This window comes from Eucalyptus grandis, chromosome 11 (genome assembly GCF_016545825.1).
Source record: "Eucalyptus grandis isolate ANBG69807.140 chromosome 11, ASM1654582v1, whole genome shotgun sequence".
NCBI classification, from domain to species: domain Eukaryota; kingdom Viridiplantae; phylum Streptophyta; class Magnoliopsida; order Myrtales; family Myrtaceae; genus Eucalyptus; species Eucalyptus grandis.
The window spans coordinates 32,700,722-32,720,461 of NC_052622.1; the positions used below are offsets into that span (position 1 = coordinate 32,700,722).

Below are 19,740 nucleotides of genomic sequence, written 5' to 3' on the forward strand. Positions count from 1 at the left end.
AAATTCATATTTGGAAAACTTGTTCTTCACCTTAAATCATTCGTCCCGTTACATTTAAAGGTCTGTCCGAAATAACTTTTCAATTTGATTTTTTTTTTCTAACTTTACAGTATACGCACTATAACTTTTTCTTACGCACTCTTAACTTTTTCTAACGCAGAGTATTTGAAACCTTTGAAGATGAATTCATAGTGGCCGCAAGCTTTATACCTAGTTTTCTCTCAAATTTTCTGAAATTTATAATAATATTTTAAATTTCGGCGGAAAAATAAAATAGATTACCTTTTGACTTGTCATAAATCCAGAGAAACAAACCCTAAAAATCTGTACTTGCGATAATGACTAATTGGGCCGTATGATGTTGGGCTTTGGGCCCATGAGCCGTCTCGGCCTAGGGCGATATAAGTGGAAGATCCACATACCTTTTAAGGAACCTCACTTCCCCTCTTCGAGCAAAGAAGTCCCTCCCTCGTCTTCTCCAGTTCTTCAAAACCCCGAAATCCTAGGCTAGCAGCTGAGCCGCCATGGCCGAACCAGAGAATTCTCTAGAAGCGGCGGCGAAGACGAGGATCCGCAAGAGGAAGAGAAACAAGAAGGCCGCCGCGCTGGCGAGCGAGGAAGCCGTCGGAACGGAAGAGAGGAGCGGGGAAGGGGAGCTTCACGAGTCGTCGAAGGGCGCTGCTCTCAAGAAGAAGAAGAAGAAGAAGGAGAAGAAGAGCAAGGCGCTGGGGCAACAGAAGGAGAAGGAGGAGGGGAGCGAATATGATAAAGACGAGGGCGGCGATGATGGGCGCGGCGAGCAAGAAGAGGGAGGAGAAGGAGGAGGAGGGAGAGAGGAAGGGGAGCCGCGGGAGGCGAAGAGCGCGGGGAGCGGGATAATGAGCACGGTCTCCTTCGGTGAGCTGGGGTTGTCCGAGCACACTGCCAATGCTATTAAGGACATGGGGTTCCAGTACATGACTCAGGTGAATTTGCGCCCCTTTTTGATTTTGTTGGCCTTGCTTTGTAAGTTGTTGGGAATGGAATGTGGCGGTCTATCGGTCTATCGTATATTGGCAATAAAAATTGGATTTTGGGAGTGTTAAGTTGATCCAAACATCCGAAGCTTTTGAGAAGAGGAGACGACACTTGATGGGATTGACTTGATGGGATTGGTTAGACTATGCTTAGCTCCATTAAAGCGGGGAACTATGTGAGTGTTCTTAGCTGTTTCCAGGCCATTTTCGGCTAATTTCAAACCTGAGAGGTAATGTGAGTTCCCTGTGACTGCGGTGGATACCTCAGTGGGGATATGTCTGGCAAAACAATTGTCTAGTGTAAAAGCCTAATTAGTTTCAAGTAAAGAATCGGGTCAGTCCATTTTCCCGTTCCGTAGGGTGATTTAGGGATATTTCTGCGGGCTTCTTTGTTGCTATCTCTTTTTGAGGGTCTATGTTGGAATGTGATTGCTAATGCAGATCCAAGCCCGAGCTATTCCTCCGCTTATGGAGGGCAAAGATGTCCTCGGTGCTGCAAGGACTGGTTCTGGAAAAACGTTGGCCTTTCTGGTACCGGCTGTGGAGTTGTTACATAGCATCCATTTTAGTCCTCGCAATGGAACTGGTGTTGTTGTAATTTGCCCCACAAGGGAGCTTGCCATTCAGGTGAAAGATCTTTATCATTCCAGTTAGTTCCTACTATTTGGGCTGGTGTACTAAGTTGTCAGAAAGAAAGATTTGCATCTAATGCAAATTAATTCTCTGTGAATTATGATGGCTAAAGTTACCTGTTAAGATGATGGATGCGTTGACTAACATAAGTTAGCTCATGCTTCTTTCCTCTCAAGACACCATTATATTCCATTTGCAATCCAAACGTTTATAAATTTGAAGGAAAATACTTTTGCCTTTTTTTTCCCCTATAATAAGGTTTTGGAGCCCTAGGATTTCTAATTTACTCTCCAATGTCTTCGTTATGTTTTGCCAGCCTCTGGATTGACCACCCTGCAGGATAAAATGCCTTTTTGGGTGAATTATAAGTCCTCACTTGGATTTTTGTTCTCCTAGGCCCCCTCCCCACCCCAATAGTTGAAAAAATAAAACCCTGTCAATTTGTGCTCTGCCTGGAATTAGTCATGTACAGCTCTTGCCCTTAATATTTGTTGAAAATTTTTATCAGCAATGACACTGATGCATTATTTAAACAGAGTTATAAGGTGTCTGTACATAGGAAAAGCGACATCAGATGAATGACATAGAAATTTGGCCAAAAAATACAAGATTGTAATTTCTTGTTTGTGTTTTTTTCCATTTATTAATTTGCATCATTTCAATTGTTTAGACTCATGCTGTGGCGAAAGAACTGCTGAAAAATCATTCCCAGACACTTGGCTTGGTTATTGGGGGAGCAGCTAGAAGAACTGAAGCTGAACGTATTGTTAAAGGTGTTAATCTTTTAGTAGCAACCCCTGGCCGACTTTTAGACCATCTTCAAAATACCAAGGGTTTCATATACAAAAATTTGAAGGTAATTGGATGAATTTCTTAACTTGTTCTAAAGTAAGTGTTGGCATCTGAAAAAAGTGACTTTTCTTATGTTGATTCTGCATTACATCTGCTGTTATCTTGCTGTCTACTTAATCGTGCTGGTACACATGTCCTGTTATATGTAGTATGAATGTGGTCCAAGACGAGGTTCTCCATTGTTAGATAAAAGCATTCTAGTTGAATGATTGAAATGGGCGAAAAAAGAAAAAAAGATCCTGTAGAATTTTTGTCTCCCTTTACCCTCTGAAGTGTTTGATTAAGGATACAGTCATCTTGGAGTGTGATGTTATGGTTGTTGACTTATTGTGAATTGAACTGTTGACATGGTTCTCTTTAGAAGTTACCATGAAAACTGGTGTTAGTAATGTAGAACATTAGTCATGATGCACAGGTCCTTTGGAGAATATGAGTTTTTGCTTACTCCCTCTCAACCTGCAGTGCCTCATAATTGACGAAGCTGACAGGATTTTGGAAGCAAACTTTGAAGATGAAATGAAGCAAATTATCAAACTTCTACCAAAGGTAGTTTTTATTTATTTTGGTACTGTCTCTCCTTTATGTATAAAATGAGGATTATGACATGTTTTAAAATGTATGTTGTATTTATCATTAGAATAATTATAGCATACATCACCGGTGTAAAGTAAATTGTACGCTAATCCTCAATTAAGGGTTGATGAGGCTGTTTTTGTAAGTTCATATTATACAGGCATTGTGTGCTCTATTTTCCTTATTGTTAACCGCTGGTAAAATTTGACCAAAAAAAAAAGAAAAAAAGAAAAAGCTTGTAAATAACGTGGTCTTGGCTGATTTTACTAATAGCTGGGAGGATTGTCTCCAAATCACTTCTTGCCAATGGCCACTAGTTATGAAGAATCATTTCATTATTATGTAGATTCTTACCTCACAACAGCAAAATACTCTCTCTCTCTCTCACACACACACACACACACACACACATGAATGTGCACCCACTGGCGTGCATGGCTGGCAGACTTGACAAATAAAGCTATGATGGCATTACTGTAGATGATGTCGATCTTTACTATGGAGTGAATCTTCTTATTACCTTGTAATGAGAAGGCAGATTATCCTATATCCATCAATCTAAGTGGTTCGCTCAAGTGTGGGAGATGGCTAAAATAAGTGCTCAGTTACTTGGGTCATTACTTATTGTTTGTCCTTGTTTAATGTTTAGCAGGCTTTGTAGCTTTGGGTGTCTTTTCAAAGGGAAAACTACATTGTTCATATTCCATCAATGCATTGATTACATTCAGACAAATTCTTTGCTTTGTATAGTTTCATTTTTGTCAGACAAAAAGGAAAAACAAATTTGACTAAAAGGTTTCGGTTCACGGCATATATGACTATATTAGGAAAAATTATTTTCATTTTCCTTTTTAGATTCAGGAAGTGGTGTTTCATTTTCATGGCAGTGTTTCTTGAGCTGATTCTGTCGGTTCTGAATGTGCAGAAAAGGCAGACGGCGTTATTCTCAGCCACCCAAACTAAGAAGGTATGTGCATCCTGTCTTACATTTTTTAGTTATCATCGTATTATAGTGTGATGCTATTAGATTTATTCTCATGTTTTCAGTCTGTATATGGAGATAAATGAATAACTTAATCAGCAGTATGTCTATTGTTAAAAAAAAAAAAAAATCAGCAGTATGTCTCCCACCCTCTGCTTATTGTGGATTCCCTTGATGTGCCACAGGTTGAAGATCTTGCTCGTTTGTCATTTCAAACAACTCCAATTTACATTGATGTGGATGATGGGAGGACCAAGGTAAACAGTCAGTCTGTATTTACTCATTGACCAGGATGGCAGGAAGGTCTTGTTTGCGTTCCTTTTTTTTTTTTTTTTTAGCTTTGTATTGATATTATATGTTTTGTACAGGTTACAAATGAAGGACTGCAGCAAGGTTATTGCATAGCGCCCAGTGCAAAAAGATTTCTTCTTTTGTATTCCTTCCTTAAGAGGAACCTGTCAAAGAAAGTCATGGTATTCTTCTCTTCATGCAATTCGGTTAAATTCCACTCGGAACTTCTCAAGTATATCCAAGTCGATTGCTTCGACATTCATGGAAAGCAAAAGCAACAGAAAAGAACAACTACTTTTTTTGACTTCTGCAAAGCTGAGAAGGGAATCTTGCTGTGTACTGATGTTGCTGCCCGTGGACTTGACATCCCTGCAGTGGTATGGTGTTGAATTTTTTTTTATTTTTTTATTTTTTGAACCTCCTCCTCCTCCTCTTCTTGGCAAGTGCATATGTGGTTGATTGGAATTGTTTGTGCAACTTGTGTTATCAGTCTTTGACTGGTCTTTTGATAGGATAAACTTTTCGGCATCTTTATCGGTTTTCTTTTACCGTCTGAGTACATAATTTATACAGCTGCCAAAGTTGAATTTGAGTAGAATCCTCTCTATTTTGGTGGTAGACATGGAAATTGTTCTTCACTGCTATGGTTTATTACAAACTCAGAGGAAGGAGGATGCATTAAAAATTGATTCTGGATTAAAATATGAAGCAAAAGAATAAAAATGATTTGTTATTCAGGTGGTGGCTTTATGTTCTTCCCATGATGAATCAACTGCATGGTTGTCTATACTGCAGATATTTCCTACACTGTATATTTTGTTCTGATTGTTTTAGGGACTTTTTGGCGATGCAAGTTACATACAGACTACCATGTAAAACTTTCTTTTGTTGATAGAATTCTGTTAATATTCAGTTCATTGCTTATGTTTGTTTGGCCACTTTCTCCTTCTCCACATGTAGGATTGGATCGTGCAATATGATCCTCCTGATGAACCCAAGGTGCGTGGTTTTATCTCATAGAGATGTTTATTTCCGGTTATATTCAATTCGGTTGTTTTCCCGTCAATTCAATTGGCTTATAGCATAGTTTCCCTGTTTCAGGAATATATTCATAGGGTTGGTCGAACAGCTCGTGGGGAGGGTGGGAAAGGAAATGCTCTCCTTTTTCTCATTCCTGAAGAACTTCAGTTTCTTCGTTATTTAAAGGTATTAGCATGCAGAAATATTATATTGTTGGAGGCTCTGGAATGTATTCTTGTAGCTTTGAAATAAACCCTATTCAGAAGAGAGAAAAGAGGTCCAAGTTTTCCTTCTGTTTCCATGAGAAAGCATATCTCAATCATTAAAGATTAGGTCCTCCAAGAAAATCTCTAGGATCTAAGAACGGGCTTCACTTTTTTAGTGTAAAATTTTTTTTGATTGGCATTCTGAAATTGTCCATCGTGTTTTTTAGGCTGCAAAGGTTCCAGTGAAGGAGTATGAATATGATGAAAAGAAGCTGGCAAACGTTCAGTCACACCTGGTATTTTCTGCTTTTGCATGATTCATCAACTTCTTTACCCTCATAGGTGATTGAGTGACGACTTACCTTGTGTAACCATGAATGGTGCAGGAGAAATTGGTGGCTAACAACTATTACTTGAACAAGTCAGCTAAAGATGCTTATAGATCCTACATCCTAGCATACAATTCACATTCTATGAAAGACATATTTAATGTTCACCGCCTCGATCTCCAGGTACGAATTTGCTCAACAAGACAAGTCTTGGTGCGTGCAATCATATTTACGTACATCAGTCCTGCATGCAAGCATACGGACTTAGTTTCTCACCAAATGTGAACTGAGGATACCGGGATGAAAGGATGCTAGAAAAGTCCCTTGTAGTTATGGCAAATAGGAAACACTATATTTATGACTTACATATTGTTGACTATGAACAGGCAGTTGCGGCTTCGTTCTGTTTCTCTTGCCCTCCGAAGGTTAACCTGAACATCGAGAGCAATGCGTCCAAGTTCAGGAAAAAGATGCGCAAAGTGGAAGGAAGCCGGCATGGATTCAATGAGAGCAGTCCCTATGGGAGACAGAAAGAAGGTGATACAAGACAGTTTGTAAGATACTAGCAGAAACAAGCCACGAGATGATGGTTGTTCCTGCAAGAAATTTTGCTTGAAGTAGGTAGTTCCGCAGGAATTTTAGTTTCTCCCTTACCTGTTTGTATAATGTACAATTGCCATTTATTCATTTGGAAACACAGATCTTCTCTAGGATATACGGCAGAAGAGGGAAAAGACAGAACCCGTATCGAGATACTTGTGTGTCTTAAGTAGTGTTTATTGTATGACCTGGAATTATTTTGGGGGAGTAGTTGATGAATCAAATACTTTGAGGCTAACTGTTCGGCTATCAGCATGTTCGTTTGGATTGATCAAGGTCTCAAGGTTTTTTTTTTTTTTTTAGGGTGAATCAAAGTACAAAATTAAGAAAAATTAGTGACTTTAGTCTACGCCAATTTTATCACTAACCAAAACATAAGATAATTCTCTAGGAGGCTGCAGGTAAAATGTAGTATCCAAAGGCTTCGCTATGTTAACAATAGTAAGCATATCAATAGGTCAATTGCATTCTCAAAAAGTATGATGAATTTTGAACTTAAAATGGGAGCTCAATAATCTTCTGATATCGTTAAGTAGTGCTGGATCAATGTTATATGCTATTCTCTTTGGCTTGTTAATAATCTTTTATTCTCTTCAATGTTATATGCTATTCTCTTTGGCTTAACAAGTTCGATAGTAATTTTGGAGTTAATTTCAATAATGAGTTTGTGCAAACCCTGTTGCTTTGTAATGGTAAGTCTCTTCCATAGTATCCATGGTTTAGCTTGTAAAGATAGATATATTTTAAGAAATGAGGTAAAATCGTCAGGTTAGTTTCCCCTTCATTTTGGAATAATGAAGTCCAGGATTATCTTTAGATGCTCCATTTGTATTCAGTTCAATCAATCCATCTTGGTGGAGGAGGATCCCAAGTAATCATAATGGGAGAAGTACGTGATCCACTTGTAGACAAGTTGATCATAAGTGAAGAAATGATTTCCTTGTTTGTGAAACGATTATTTGTATGGGTTGGAAGGGAAAACAAAACTTTCTTGAAAAGGAGACTAGTTTTGCTATTGCTAAAAAAGTCATATGTTCGGAGTAAAAGTAGTACTCAATCATAGTGGTAGTTCAATCTCCGTTGTCAAATATAACTTAACGGAGAAAGATAATTGTTACTACATTTCCACAATAGAGTATTTTTCCCATTAGAAGCAATCAACAGTTTGATAACCCAAATTTTAAGGATTACATTTTCTAGTAAGATTCCTTGAAAAAGCGAAAAGTTTCAATTTTCATTCTGCACATAATCATGAACTTTTTTGTCTATCTCAAATGGAGGGATAAGTACACTAATGGTGCCATAAGTTGTGTACGGCGCTCACTTTGGTGCCAAAAGTTTCTGTCGGATCACTTAAGTGCCAAATCGGAGGGAAAACGCTCACTTTGGTGCCACCGGCGAAAGATTCCGGCCTCCGGCGAAAGATTCCGGCCAAAATGATTTTTTAAAAAAAAAAAAATTTGATAAGCCTTTAAATGACGTCGTTTCGGTCCTCCTTAAGAAAACGACGACGTCGTTTTAACGACGTCGTTTTGCCATCCTACGTGATGGCTTCATGGAAACGACGCCGTTTAGCTCACATGGGGAAGAAATTAGGGTTTCGGCGAGGTCGAAGCCGTGGCCGTCGTCGGGGTTGGGGTCGGAGTCGGGGGTCGAAGCTGCGGCCGCCGAGTGGCCATCATCGAGGTCGTGGTCGGGTCGGGGTCGGCTACGGCCATCGAGTGGCCATCGTCGGGGTCGGGTCGGGGTTTGAGCCGCGGCCATCGTCGCGGTCGAGGTTGAGGTCGAGGTCGGGCTACGGCCGCCGAGTGGCCATCGTCGGGGTCGTGGTCGGGGTCGAGGTCGGAGCCGCCGTCGTTGAGTGGCCATCGTCGGGGTTGGGGTCGAGGTCGGGGCCGAAGCCGTGGCCGCCGAGTGCAAGGACCGCGAGGACGACGACGGCCGGAGATTAGGGTTTTGAATTGGGGGAGACACCAAACGACGTCGTTTTGGTGTTTGGATGCTAATTCAGCTCTCCGACGAGTCACGTCGGCATCAAAAATTAATAAAAAAGGCCACGTCGGATTTCCGGCCAATTTCGTCGGAGTTGGCACCAAAGTGAGCGTTTTTAAATTTTGGCACTTAAGTGATCCGACGGAAACTTTGGCACCAAAGTGAGCGCCGTACACAACTTATGGCACCATTAGTGTACTTATCCCCTCAAATGGACATAGGTGGTAGAAACTACATTGATAAATGGCTCCAATCCCGGAAACCATCTGCCTTTCCAAAAACTTACCTATTCTCCACTTCCCAAGCTCCATACCACTCCTTCCTCTAAAGTTGGCCAAACATTAACAATTGCTTTCCATAACAACAAATCACCAAGTTTTGCAACAGCAAAATTTCCCTATTGTGAACAATATTTAAAGGTCCCATTTAAGCATCTAGTACTTTGTTCCCGACTTGCGAGGATCTGGGTGTTCCTACTAGCACACCATTTGACTGGTTTCTGTTCCAACGCCATGATCAAACGCACAGCGAATGAATGCAACAAGAAGCAAATTATAGGAAAAGAAGCAGTAGATGAATGTATAGAGCATTCCTCTTGAATTATTTGGACTCATAAAATGTCCATGATCTACATCATGGCAGACACATCCTCTCATAACATAGTTCCTAATCATTGCAAAGCCAGACCCAAATCAACACTAGTCCCTTCCTAGGGCCCCGGAAACAAAAAAGAACTGAAAAAAAGTGATCTAGACAAGTAATATTATGCAAAGAATGACGCTGTTAAGACCGCCCCGGCGCTGGCCAGCGAGTACATGGGGAATGGCCATGGAGATGATTGAGATGTCGCGGTTGAATTCTCGTTAGCAGATTGAGGCGGTGGGGTTGCTTCCGTTTCCAACACTTTGATGATCATCTTCTCACCCCTCTCGCAGTGCCCCGCGATCCCGCTGATGAAGTAGAACAAGCCGGGCCGGTCGAGCTTGAAGACCGTGTCGCCGTTGTTGGAGTAGAACAGGGGGTGCGAGGATCTGCACTTCTCGTACTCCTCGCTCGTCACCACCATCACCGAGTCCTTCTGGTACTTGAAATCTACAGGCGCGCACGACAAGAGCAAGAAGGGCATCGAGATGAGGACGGCGTGCCACAAAATCACGTGGCACGAACGCATTCGTCACGAGCGGGTCGTAAAGCGATCTGTTCAAGCAAAACTTACGTATGGTGTCGTCGACTTTGAAGCGGTTCCTCGATGCCCACTCGTTGTAGACGTCTCTGTCCCTGTTCGATCTCCGGACGCCCCAGCCATCTTCACCACCGACCGTGAACTCAGTGGAAGTGACGAGGAATGCATGGAGGGAAGAGATGAGAAGGAAGGCAGCAAGCAACAGTTTGCATGAGCCCGCGCGGAGGGTCGCCATTGTTGTCAAAGTCTTTTCTGATTCTTGCTTAAGCGGGTACGGATGGACTTAAAAAGAGTGACTAGAGTTTGTTCATTGAGAGAGAGAAAGATTAGGAGTGAGAAGTGGAGGAAGATCTTTGACTTGGTATAACTTGTTCTTCGGTAGAAGGATTAGTATGTTGAGTAAATCTAGCTTATCTAGCCGTTGATGTTTCGAAGTTAATTTTTAATTTTTATTGTGCCTCGAGAAAAAGATGCTTTATACCGTAACACGACCGTGCTGCTGCATTTTCGATTGGGCAATAGCAGTTTTAATAGCGTTTTTCCCCATCGTTAGATACTTATGATGCACAAAATTTCACTTTACATGTCATTTGATTGTTTTGGTAAATATCATTTATGTTAAGTTATATGTTAATGACATAATGGGGTGTTTTACTCGTACTTTATCTTTTAGCATGGAAACGTAGATTTTTGTAGTTGATCATTAAATTTATTAGTAAAATGATAGATTACTTGATGAATACATATTTATATGAATAAGTCAGAATTCAAAAGAACGAGAAAGGTATTTATGAGCAAAAACTTTGTATCTCAACTTGTATGTGTTGAAAGATCATGATTTATCATTATATTCTTTGTTTTTATTTGGATTCTCTTTCTTTATTTTCTCCGTACGATAATCATTGTATCAAATTTATCTTTTAAGTTCAATTGAGCGTTGGTTCTAATACCAGGGAATTCATAAAGATCTATGTTTGTATAACTTCGAGTTTGCGCCATGACAATTTTATCGACTGAAAATATCCAAATATCATAATTTTTTAAAGGAGTTCTAGCTATTTTTGCCGGTTCAATCCAGCTCTACCAAAGATCATGGCATTTTTCATGACCAGGCCATTTGCACATCGCCCCTTCAACTTTTGACGCAGCTTCATTTTCACCCCCTTCGGTTCTTATTCTCTCGTCTCCATCCACGAAATGAAAAATTTGTCACGTGACTTGCAGGCGACACGTCTCGAGCTGGAAGCTCCGCAGCTGCGGAGCCCCCCCGCCCTGCCCTCGGCACTCGTCTTCGTCTCGCGTCTCGACTCTTCGAGCTCCATGCGTTAGCCAGCGAGCGACAATCGCTCCCTGCAAAGCATCAGTTGGAGATCGTCGAATGATCCTGTAACTACAGAGAGAAGAGAAAGGAAGGGTGAGAGAATCGTTGGGATGGCGCAGGATTCAGAGAAGAGGTTTCACTCGATCATGGACAAGCTGTTCCAGTCTCCTCCGACCCCGTCTTCCAGGTTCTCGCCGTGCCCACACCCTCTGTGTTTGCCCCAATCGTCGCCTTCGTTCTTCTTCTCCGCCTTTCTGGAGTGAGCTCGGAAAATCGGCGCATAGGAAATGAGATTTTGTCTTTTGCCTCTTTATCTTTTTTTTTTTTTTTTTTTTTTTTTTTGGGTTTCTAGCGTCGAAGGAAATGGAGATGATGAAATCTCGTTCGGATGGAGTTTTTCCAGATTATCTTGTCCATCCTTGCACTTTCATTCCTTTTGCTTTGCCCCGTCCGATGGAACGCTCGAGGAAATAGACTTTTACGTGATTCATTATTCGTCGCTGCTGCTGCTGCTGCTGCGTACATGGATAACCGAGTGCTTGAGTCGTGGACGATTTGGTATTTGAATTTGGTTGGAATCGGTGCATAATCGTATAGGAAATGAGATTTAGTCTTTTGCCTTTGTTATCATTTTTTTTTTTTTTTGGGTTTTTAGCTTCGAAGAAAATGGAGATGATGAAATCTCGTTCGGATGGAATTTTTCCAGATTATCTTGTCCATCCTTGCACATTCATTCCTTTTGCTTTGCCGCGTCAAATAGACTTTTACGTGATTCATTATTTGTCGCCGCTGCTGCTGCTGCATATTTGAATGGCCGAGCTCTTGAGTCGTGGATGATTTGGTATTTGAATTTTAGAATTTAGGGGGCTTCCTATCTGTACTTGTTATCTGAACATTGGCAATGAAAGGAATCCTGCAATTGCTCTGGAAACTTCATTTTCTTTTTTCTTTTTTCTTTTTTTCTCTCCAAGGAGGAGGCATTGGCATTGCATTTGTCCTGATTTCGGTTTGGATATAGTGAGGTCGATGAGATTCTGATTTTTTGATTGCCCTGATTTTCCAGTTCGCCTGGTTTGCAATTGTCGAGGGGAAGGAAGCGTCCGAATCCGGCTTCTGCATTAGCATTGGTGGATCCCAAATCGGGAGTCAATGCGGAAAACGAGGTTCAGATTTCGCGGCCTCCGGCTGGATCATCCCAAGCTCCGGAATGCAGACCGTGGGATCGTGGTGACCTCATGAGGAGATTATCCACGTTCAAGTCTATGACATGGTTCGCCAAACCTAAGGTTCTGAAGTAACATCTAGTTTTTCAATTGGCCAACAGTTTTGTGTTTTGCATCCGTTGAATCAAGTGTAACCGTTCTTATTGATGTCATGCTCCTGAAGTGTTGTCCTATGTCGGTCTTTGTGAGAAGTGACTTTCTGTTGTTAAACTTTGTACAAGGCGAGAAGATTCGTTGGCTTACTGCTGTTCTTCTAAGAAACTTTGCATAAGTAGAGAAAATTTGATAGCTTTCCTTTTACTCTATAATCTTTTCTCCTTTTGCAAAAGTTGACTATGCTTTTTCTTGCATTTTAGGCTGTGTGTGCTGTAAATTGTGCTAGAAGAGGCTGGGTCAACGTTGATATGGATACTATAGCATGTGAAGCATGTGGAGCACGAGTACTTTTTTCAACACCATCATCTTGGTCACGGGAGCAAGGTTTGTTCTTGTTCTTGTTCGCTCTTTAGTTTAGTTGAACCTAACAATTCGTGGCCTTGTAATGTTATCTCTCTGTAATTTCATCCATTGCAGTTGAGAAGGCAGCTCTGGTATTCAGCTTAAAGTTGGACAATGGGCATAACTTACTCTGCCCATGGATTGACAATGCCTGTGATGAATCTCTGGCTCAGTTTCCTCCCACATCACCTCCAGTTCTGGTTAATCAATTTAAGCAACGTTATAGTTCTCTTGTACAATTATTGGCCCTTCCCATCATATCGTCCACTGCTATTAAATCAATGACAAGCCCTCAACTGGAAAATTTTGTTCGAGATTTTTCTATGTTGAAGTGTGGTAATGTGTCTCCTGGCTTGTCTTTGGCAAAATGCACTGGAGATGGATGTGATCAGGAGTCTGCTATCCTGTATTATCAGGTCAGAATCATTCCCTTCTTATTTTGTTCTTATTTTGTTCTCTCTTTTGTGGAACAGAGAAGGGGTTTGAGACTTTTGTTTTATCTTGATTATATTTGGTTCACTCTTTTTGGCTCAGTGACTTTATTGACTAATTCCTTGCTAGCTGTTTCTCTCTCTCTATTTGTCTGTGTGTGCACTTCTTATAGTAACTACTTTTCCCAAACAACATGCAGGCAATAAAACTCATAAGTTTATGTGGCTGGGAGCCTCGCTCATTGCCATACACGGTTGTTGGCAAGGACACCAATATTTCGGATTCATCATGTAGAATCTCCAATAAAGAGAGCACACTTATCTGTATTGATTCTGTAGGGAACAATAATACTGCAGGGGCAATTGGAAACAATAGGGATTCAAAGGACTCATTATCCGATCCCCACTCTGTGGTTCTGGAATGCAAGCTATGTGGTGCCACCGTAGGATTGTGGGCTTTCTCCACAGTACCTCGACCTTTGGAGATATTAAGACTGGTTGGGTTTACAGAACTTGATGAGGGGATGAATTCCAGTACCCATGAATGGATCAAAGAAACCATACTAATATTGGGACCAGTGCCTTGAACACAACATCAAATAGCCAAACTCCTTCAAAGGAGACGCCGTCAAACTTAAACTTGAGTATTGCAGGGGGTCCACCTCCAACACAGCAGAACTTTAAAGCTACAATTTCTTTTCCTGTAATTGGCAGGAATATTATTGCTCGGTTGTCTTCTGATTCTGATCTTAGAAGTCACCTATATTCTGTTCGAACTGAGAACCAGTTGCATTTGGAGAGCACAACTTTGTGTGAGAAAAATAAAGAAAGTGCAGAAGAAACTGATAGGTGTACAAGTAATAAGCAGCCTCCTTTGAATCCTGAAATTACTGTAACAGGTGGAATTGATGCCCAAGGAACGTCGGAATCAGTTACTTTGTGCGGTCAAGAAGTTCCATTGGTTGCCCATGCTGAGGACCATGGAGAAGAACAGACATGCTCGAAAGTGCAAACTCACTTTTCCACCGAATCTAGTTGCCAGGAAGGGCATGGAGATGATAATGAAAACAGAGTTCATGCAAAGAAAGGAGTAGTAGCCTCCACTGAAGGTAAATGATATTCTCTCTTGTTCTCTTGGCTTTCAGATTGTATTGCTGGGATATGAGCTTTTCTGTGTTTCGAAGATATTAAGAACCATATCACCATATTTGTTTGTGGTTAAAATTATTGCTAACTTATGGAAAAGTTTCCCCATCTGCGCTTGCTTTTGAAATGTGTAGACAAATGTTGATGGATCATTCAGAAAGTTCTAACTTGTAGCACATCAAAATCATCATGTTTATACTGTTGTGGTCTTGTTCAGCTGAAAAAAATGATGTAGTCATGCTTGAGAATGAATGAAAAAGTATCCTGGAGTTCATGGGTTGCAAAAACCTCTGAAATAGGCCGTTAATTACACTGGGGGGGACTTTGTGGAAGATGAACTTTACTGTTTCTGTCGGAGGTGGTAGGAGTTTTCATGTACATTCCCATAATCTTCAGGTGTACCCAGGCCTGCATCATCTTACTCCTTATGTTCCTTGCCAGTATTGGTTAAACTGGTGGCACTGTTTATGGAGTTTTTCATCTCTTATATGCTGTCCAATGTCTTCGATCTTTCAACATGCTTTGACTATAATCAGCTGTTGATTGTGAGTGATTTTGCGAGTCCTTTGATGGCGTGTGCCGTATCATATTTCCGCCAATTTTAAATTTAATTTGGATCGGTAGCCAAAGTATTTAAGTCAATAAATTGAATGCCAGCAAATCCCCTCCCCCTCCTTCCCTACCAACACTCATCATGAGGATATGTGCATGTGCATTGATAGACTGCTGAAAAAGAGGAGCAATTTACATGGATATATAAAAAAAACGTGTGTACTAGTAGGTGTTGATTGGGAAAGGGTTCCTCTTCTTGGTAGGTCATACCTGGTGGTGAGTTTGTAATGCTTCAGGTTTTATTGATGGTTGTCAGGATCTCATAGATAATATCAAAAAGGCCAAATGGGGCATGGTGGGTCCTAAACCCTGCTAATCACGGGTTTTTTTTAATTGAATTGAATAAAAAGAGATGAACGTAATTTGAGAAGGGGATCAAAATTCTGTGCTTATGTCATTGAGCTGTTATCCTTGACAATTATCAAATTGTTTGGTTGCCATAATAGTGCTTGAGACAGAAGACTTCCCGTGCAAGGGGATATCAGGCCCTGCGTCTACACTAGGTGGTATACTTGGTGAATTGTACTTCAGTTGATTTCATTCTTGTTCCACAGATGTTATTTAAACAACAAAGGTCTAATTGTTGTTGTGCACAATAATTAGATTGGATTGGCTCTTCCTATGTAAGGATGCCAGTATGCAGACTGTGGTTTCTGTTCACTTGACCGTCAATTTTGACAAAACAAGTTCAATGCAAGATTATTTATAAAACCAAACCACATCAGATGTGCTGCCTTATTGCATTGTTGGTGTGACCTGTGATAAATTTGGGTGGAATTGACAGCTTCACCAGATGTTAATAAGTCTTTTGTGGAAAAGAATTGGTACGAGTTTTTCAGTTTCAATTATGGGAAATGAAGTGAAAGGACTCTTGGCAAATATATTTCTGTTGATATTTTCATTCCGAGTGTCAATTAATACATTCTCATTCGAGTGACTTTTGCGTTATCTTAGTCGATGTCTTGATTCTATGTCAATATTAAGGGTAAAGGAAGATGGAAAGTCTTTACTATTCTTTGGGATAGGTAAATAGAAATTCACTGTAGGGCACTGAGGGAGAGCAAACACCAAGAGGAACCCAGTATGTTTCCTGGTACACATCTCTACAAGCACTTTGGACTTTCCTCCTTTTGACTCAAGTTGCTGAGTTTAGTTGTGCGACATGTAACTTGATCGGGCGGAGATTAGAACTCGCCTCAACAAAAGCATAACTGATAGCCTGTGCTGCTAATCACGTGTCTGTGGTATAAAGTTGACTCTATTAAGTGCTTAATCACCACGAATTACCAACTATGTTATGGGCTAAAAGCTTTTTCAGAAAATTAACTGTTCTTCTGCGGTCTGATGTCTGAATTGTAGACGCATTCGATTGATTTTCTATCGAAGAATCCTGTTCAAGGTTGATCTAGATCATGTAGAGATTAAGATGAGAGGCACTGATAAGGTGGATATTTGTATGAATTGCATTAGTTTTGTGATCAAGTAGATGGTGACCTGTAGAAAACTTTTCATACTATGGTACGACAGCTGATGCAACTTGTGTAAACATGTGCTATGGAGGTGTTTGCATGCCTAGCTAATCAGAATAACATTGTTAGATGCAAAGGTTCCTCTAAGCATTTGAGAGTGTATCTGAGAAGCCTGATGGAGAGATATAACATATCCAGCAACTAACTTGCATTTATATTTCCTTTAAATTTTGTAGGGTGCTGTTTCCCAGGGTTGGGTTGAGAATAATGACTGATCATCTTAGGGATATGATTGTGCTAGCCTTTTAAGTTCAGGGGCCATCTAGGGAAGCATGACTGGCAAGTCTGATTAAGAATTTGTTATTTTGCTGAACTCACTTAGATTGGTTTTGCAACAAGGTCATCCAGATACTAAAGAATTACATTTTTTGCCATTACTACGGAACAAATATGTGGTGATCTCAAACCATCGATATCTTTCAAAATTATTTACTATCGGGTTAGGGGACATAATGGAAATGCATTGCAGGATCACTCTACTGTTCTCCGACTTCCAATCTTCTCTTCCTTTATGAAATATGAAATGATTGCCCTGTTGTCAGTCTTATTACTCTACGAGAGTGAGACATCTGCATCATAATCTTGATTTCCTTCCTACTGCATCACTTGATTGTTGGACGCTTTTCATTGGTTCTTCCTTGTTATCTCAGAAAAGATTAACAAGCACCAATCACTGGATGAAGGCATGCAGTTTGATCCGCTCAGACAGCATAGACATTTTTGTCCATGGATTTCAACAACTGGTGGTGCTATGCCGGGATGGCAACACACTCTATCCGCCTTACACCGTGAAATGGATGGTTCTGATTCTGTAACTACAAGATCTCCTTCATCGGATTCCTTTATTAAGGTACTTATGACTACTATTGCTCTACTATAAAACTTTCTGTGATCAAACCTTTTGCAAGAAGGTCAAGTGGTAATATTGTGCACCTTTTGAAGCTTTACGGTTTGAAAACATCTCTCTCTCTCTCTCTCACACACGCACACATGCGCGCGCAATCTTGAACAAACAAACAACCAGAAGAGTCAAGTGGAATTTAGGTAGTAAAGGACAGGGTCTAGTGCCCATTGCTTATGTTACTAAATGGGGGGCTTGATCATCTGAGAATAGTACTCTCTACAAGCTTAATTTCCAATTCTGTGTCTCTGATAATGTTCATCATGTTTCTTATATATTTGTGCAGGTGGATGACCCAGTCACCTCAGTGAGGAGGCTTTTCACATCAAAACGAATGAAGTCTACTCATGGTTCAAGCTAAAGTCCTGAGCATTGGCAGATCAAATGGTGAGGACGGAGTGCTGTCAATCCATGGGTTAATTTCGCAAAGCATCAGCAGGTCACTCCAGAAAGATTCTTCTCATTTCTTATGCATGCACAAAATTGGAGGTGCTGCTCTTGGCAAACATAGATGAAACGCTGGCTGAATGTCCTTTCTTGGTCTAGCCCAAAGTCAAATTGAGTGCTCGTCTTTACCTTAACCTATTTTTTGTGCTTTCAAATTTTTCGGCTATTTAAATAGCAAAGAAAGTGTTCTTATACATGAGTGAACTTTCTCCTGTGAAAAAAAATACGGGTGATGAAAATTTTGCTAGTAGCGTTCCTTAATCCAGCAGACCACAATTTGTGACTAGCACCTTGGAGTATGGCCGGTTGAAGCCTCTTTCTGCTACAACAGCCCGTTTATCTCCGATCAGCTTGGCAACCCTGCCAACCAATTTGAAGCATTGTCATCCCAGTAAAGCGTACCTTTAAATGAATTTGACTTGAGTAAACCAAATCAGCATATCAAGTTCTTACTCGGTATCAGTTAGTGATTATTTTAGGAGTGTCTTATGTGCTTGCACTTAAAGTCAAGATGCCTTACATCTGAAGTCTGACTTCTATTGGTCGTGTCCAAATGAAAAGAACAGAAACTTCCCCTTAAAGAACTCACCTGAAATAAGGAGAGCTGGTATTTTCTTGCACAGTTTTCACCTGGCCTATCCTCTTGACAACCTCCATGCCCTCCAAAACTCTGCCAACCACAAGAGCTGAAGCATCAAGTTCTGGTGAGTCCTTAATGGACATCACGAATTCGGTCCCATTTGGCTCGATTCCAACCTCCTCTTGGTCGATCTCTAGCTTGCCCTTCCTCGCGACCAGCTTCACCTTTGGAGGTGGTTTCAATGGATCCCTCACAATTATTCCTATCGTTCCAGCCAAGTTCTTCGTCCCCAGACATTTACCATTCTCTCTCTCCCACTCTAGCACCAAACTCTGGTTTGTCAAATCACCGCCTGTTCTATTTGCTATCTCAGCATCCACACCATATGATCTCATCCCGCCATGTTGTACATAGCTCGGCGTGATCTTCACGAACTCTTTCCGTCTGTATGTGATCCCCGCAGCTCCACTGACGAGGTTGCTGAATCTTGCCGTTCCCACGGGGGCATCGTCTCCGTACAACCCAATGACAATCCGACCTGCCGGGTCCCCATCGATGGATATGTCGAGAAATGCTTTCTTTGTTGAGACTTTGTTGATGCAACCTGTGTTGCCACTGCTCTCTTTCTCTGATTTCTCATCAATAGTGTTGGTCTCTGCCTCTGGTGGGATTTCTTCTGCTAGTGCCTTGTTGTGGTCGAGTGGTTGGAGTGTTTGAGAACCCAAGAGAAGAAGTAAAGAAGAGTTAGCACATAAAGCAAGGTTTCTGCGTGAGAGCTTGAGATGGGTTTGCTTTGTGATTGGTGGAGATGGAGTAATGGGAGTGTTTTTGATTTGGGGTAAGCTGGGGGGATGAAGAAGTTGAGAGGACGGAAGCAGTTTTGGCTTGTGGAGCATCTTTACTGATTGTAATTTGCAATCTAGGGGTGTCTCAATCTCTCTAGGCAAATTTTGGCAAGCTTTTTGGTTCCTATGAGGTTGAAAAGGTTGTGGATAAGAAAAGGATGAGAGACCAATCAAATGCTCCAATCTGCGTCCAATGTGGGCCACAAAATACGTTCATGATCATAGAGCATTCCTTCTCTCTCTCGACTCTTGAAAACAAGATCTAGCCAAGCGAACTTCTGGTGAGCAAGCAAAGCGCAAAGAGAGTCTTCTCTCAGAATCTCACGAGATTGCCGAAAGTGGAAGGCTTCTTCAATCCTTTTCACCCGTTGAACCCTTTCTTACCTGATTATGTAGAAAGTTTGCCCCTGTGGATTTGCATCGTAGCAAGTGTGCTCACACAGGTTAACTCACCTTAAAAAAACAAACGCAGTAAAGAAATCATTCGAGATGTGGCGATCAAATTTCAAATAAATCATTTAATATATAAG

General features: G+C 41.0%; 4 protein-coding genes across 4 annotated transcripts; 2 read left to right on the plus strand and 2 right to left on the minus strand.

Annotated features, from left to right (window-relative positions):
• Positions 1–440: 440 nt before the first annotated feature.
• LOC104426096 (DEAD-box ATP-dependent RNA helicase 51) lies at positions 441–6,751 on the plus strand. Its single transcript, XM_010039038.3, has 12 exons — positions 441–965; positions 1,458–1,643; positions 2,320–2,505; positions 2,964–3,047; positions 4,000–4,041; positions 4,242–4,313; positions 4,425–4,724; positions 5,308–5,346; positions 5,449–5,553; positions 5,801–5,869; positions 5,960–6,085; positions 6,289–6,751. Exons 1-12 carry the CDS (start codon positions 525–527, stop codon positions 6,466–6,468), a joined length of 1,830 nt encoding a protein of 609 aa, XP_010037340.2. The 5' UTR covers positions 441–524; the 3' UTR covers positions 6,469–6,751.
• A 2,418-nt stretch (positions 6,752–9,169) lies between these two features.
• On the minus strand, positions 9,170–9,912 carry LOC104427774 (early nodulin-like protein 1). Its single transcript, XM_010040814.2, has 2 exons — positions 9,711–9,912; positions 9,170–9,586 (listed from the first exon to the last, which is right to left on the minus strand). Exons 1-2 carry the CDS (start codon positions 9,910–9,912, stop codon positions 9,258–9,260), a joined length of 531 nt encoding a protein of 176 aa, XP_010039116.1. The 3' UTR covers positions 9,170–9,257.
• A 994-nt stretch (positions 9,913–10,906) lies between these two features.
• LOC104426095 lies at positions 10,907–17,981 on the plus strand. Its single transcript, XM_039305420.1, has 8 exons — positions 10,907–11,185; positions 12,062–12,284; positions 12,578–12,701; positions 12,795–13,135; positions 13,351–13,694; positions 13,775–14,259; positions 17,088–17,287; positions 17,625–17,981. Exons 1-8 carry the CDS (start codon positions 11,109–11,111, stop codon positions 17,697–17,699), a joined length of 1,869 nt encoding a protein of 622 aa, XP_039161354.1. The 5' UTR covers positions 10,907–11,108; the 3' UTR covers positions 17,700–17,981.
• Positions 17,847–19,322, minus strand: LOC104426094 (peptidyl-prolyl cis-trans isomerase CYP26-2, chloroplastic). The gene is made up of 2 exons (XM_010039036.3): positions 18,375–19,322; positions 17,847–18,145 (listed from the first exon to the last, which is right to left on the minus strand). The coding sequence occupies exons 1-2, from the start codon at positions 19,259–19,261 to the stop codon at positions 18,043–18,045; spliced, it is 990 nt and encodes a 329-aa protein (XP_010037338.2). The 5' UTR covers positions 19,262–19,322; the 3' UTR covers positions 17,847–18,042.
• Between the last annotated feature and the right edge of the window lie 418 nt (positions 19,323–19,740).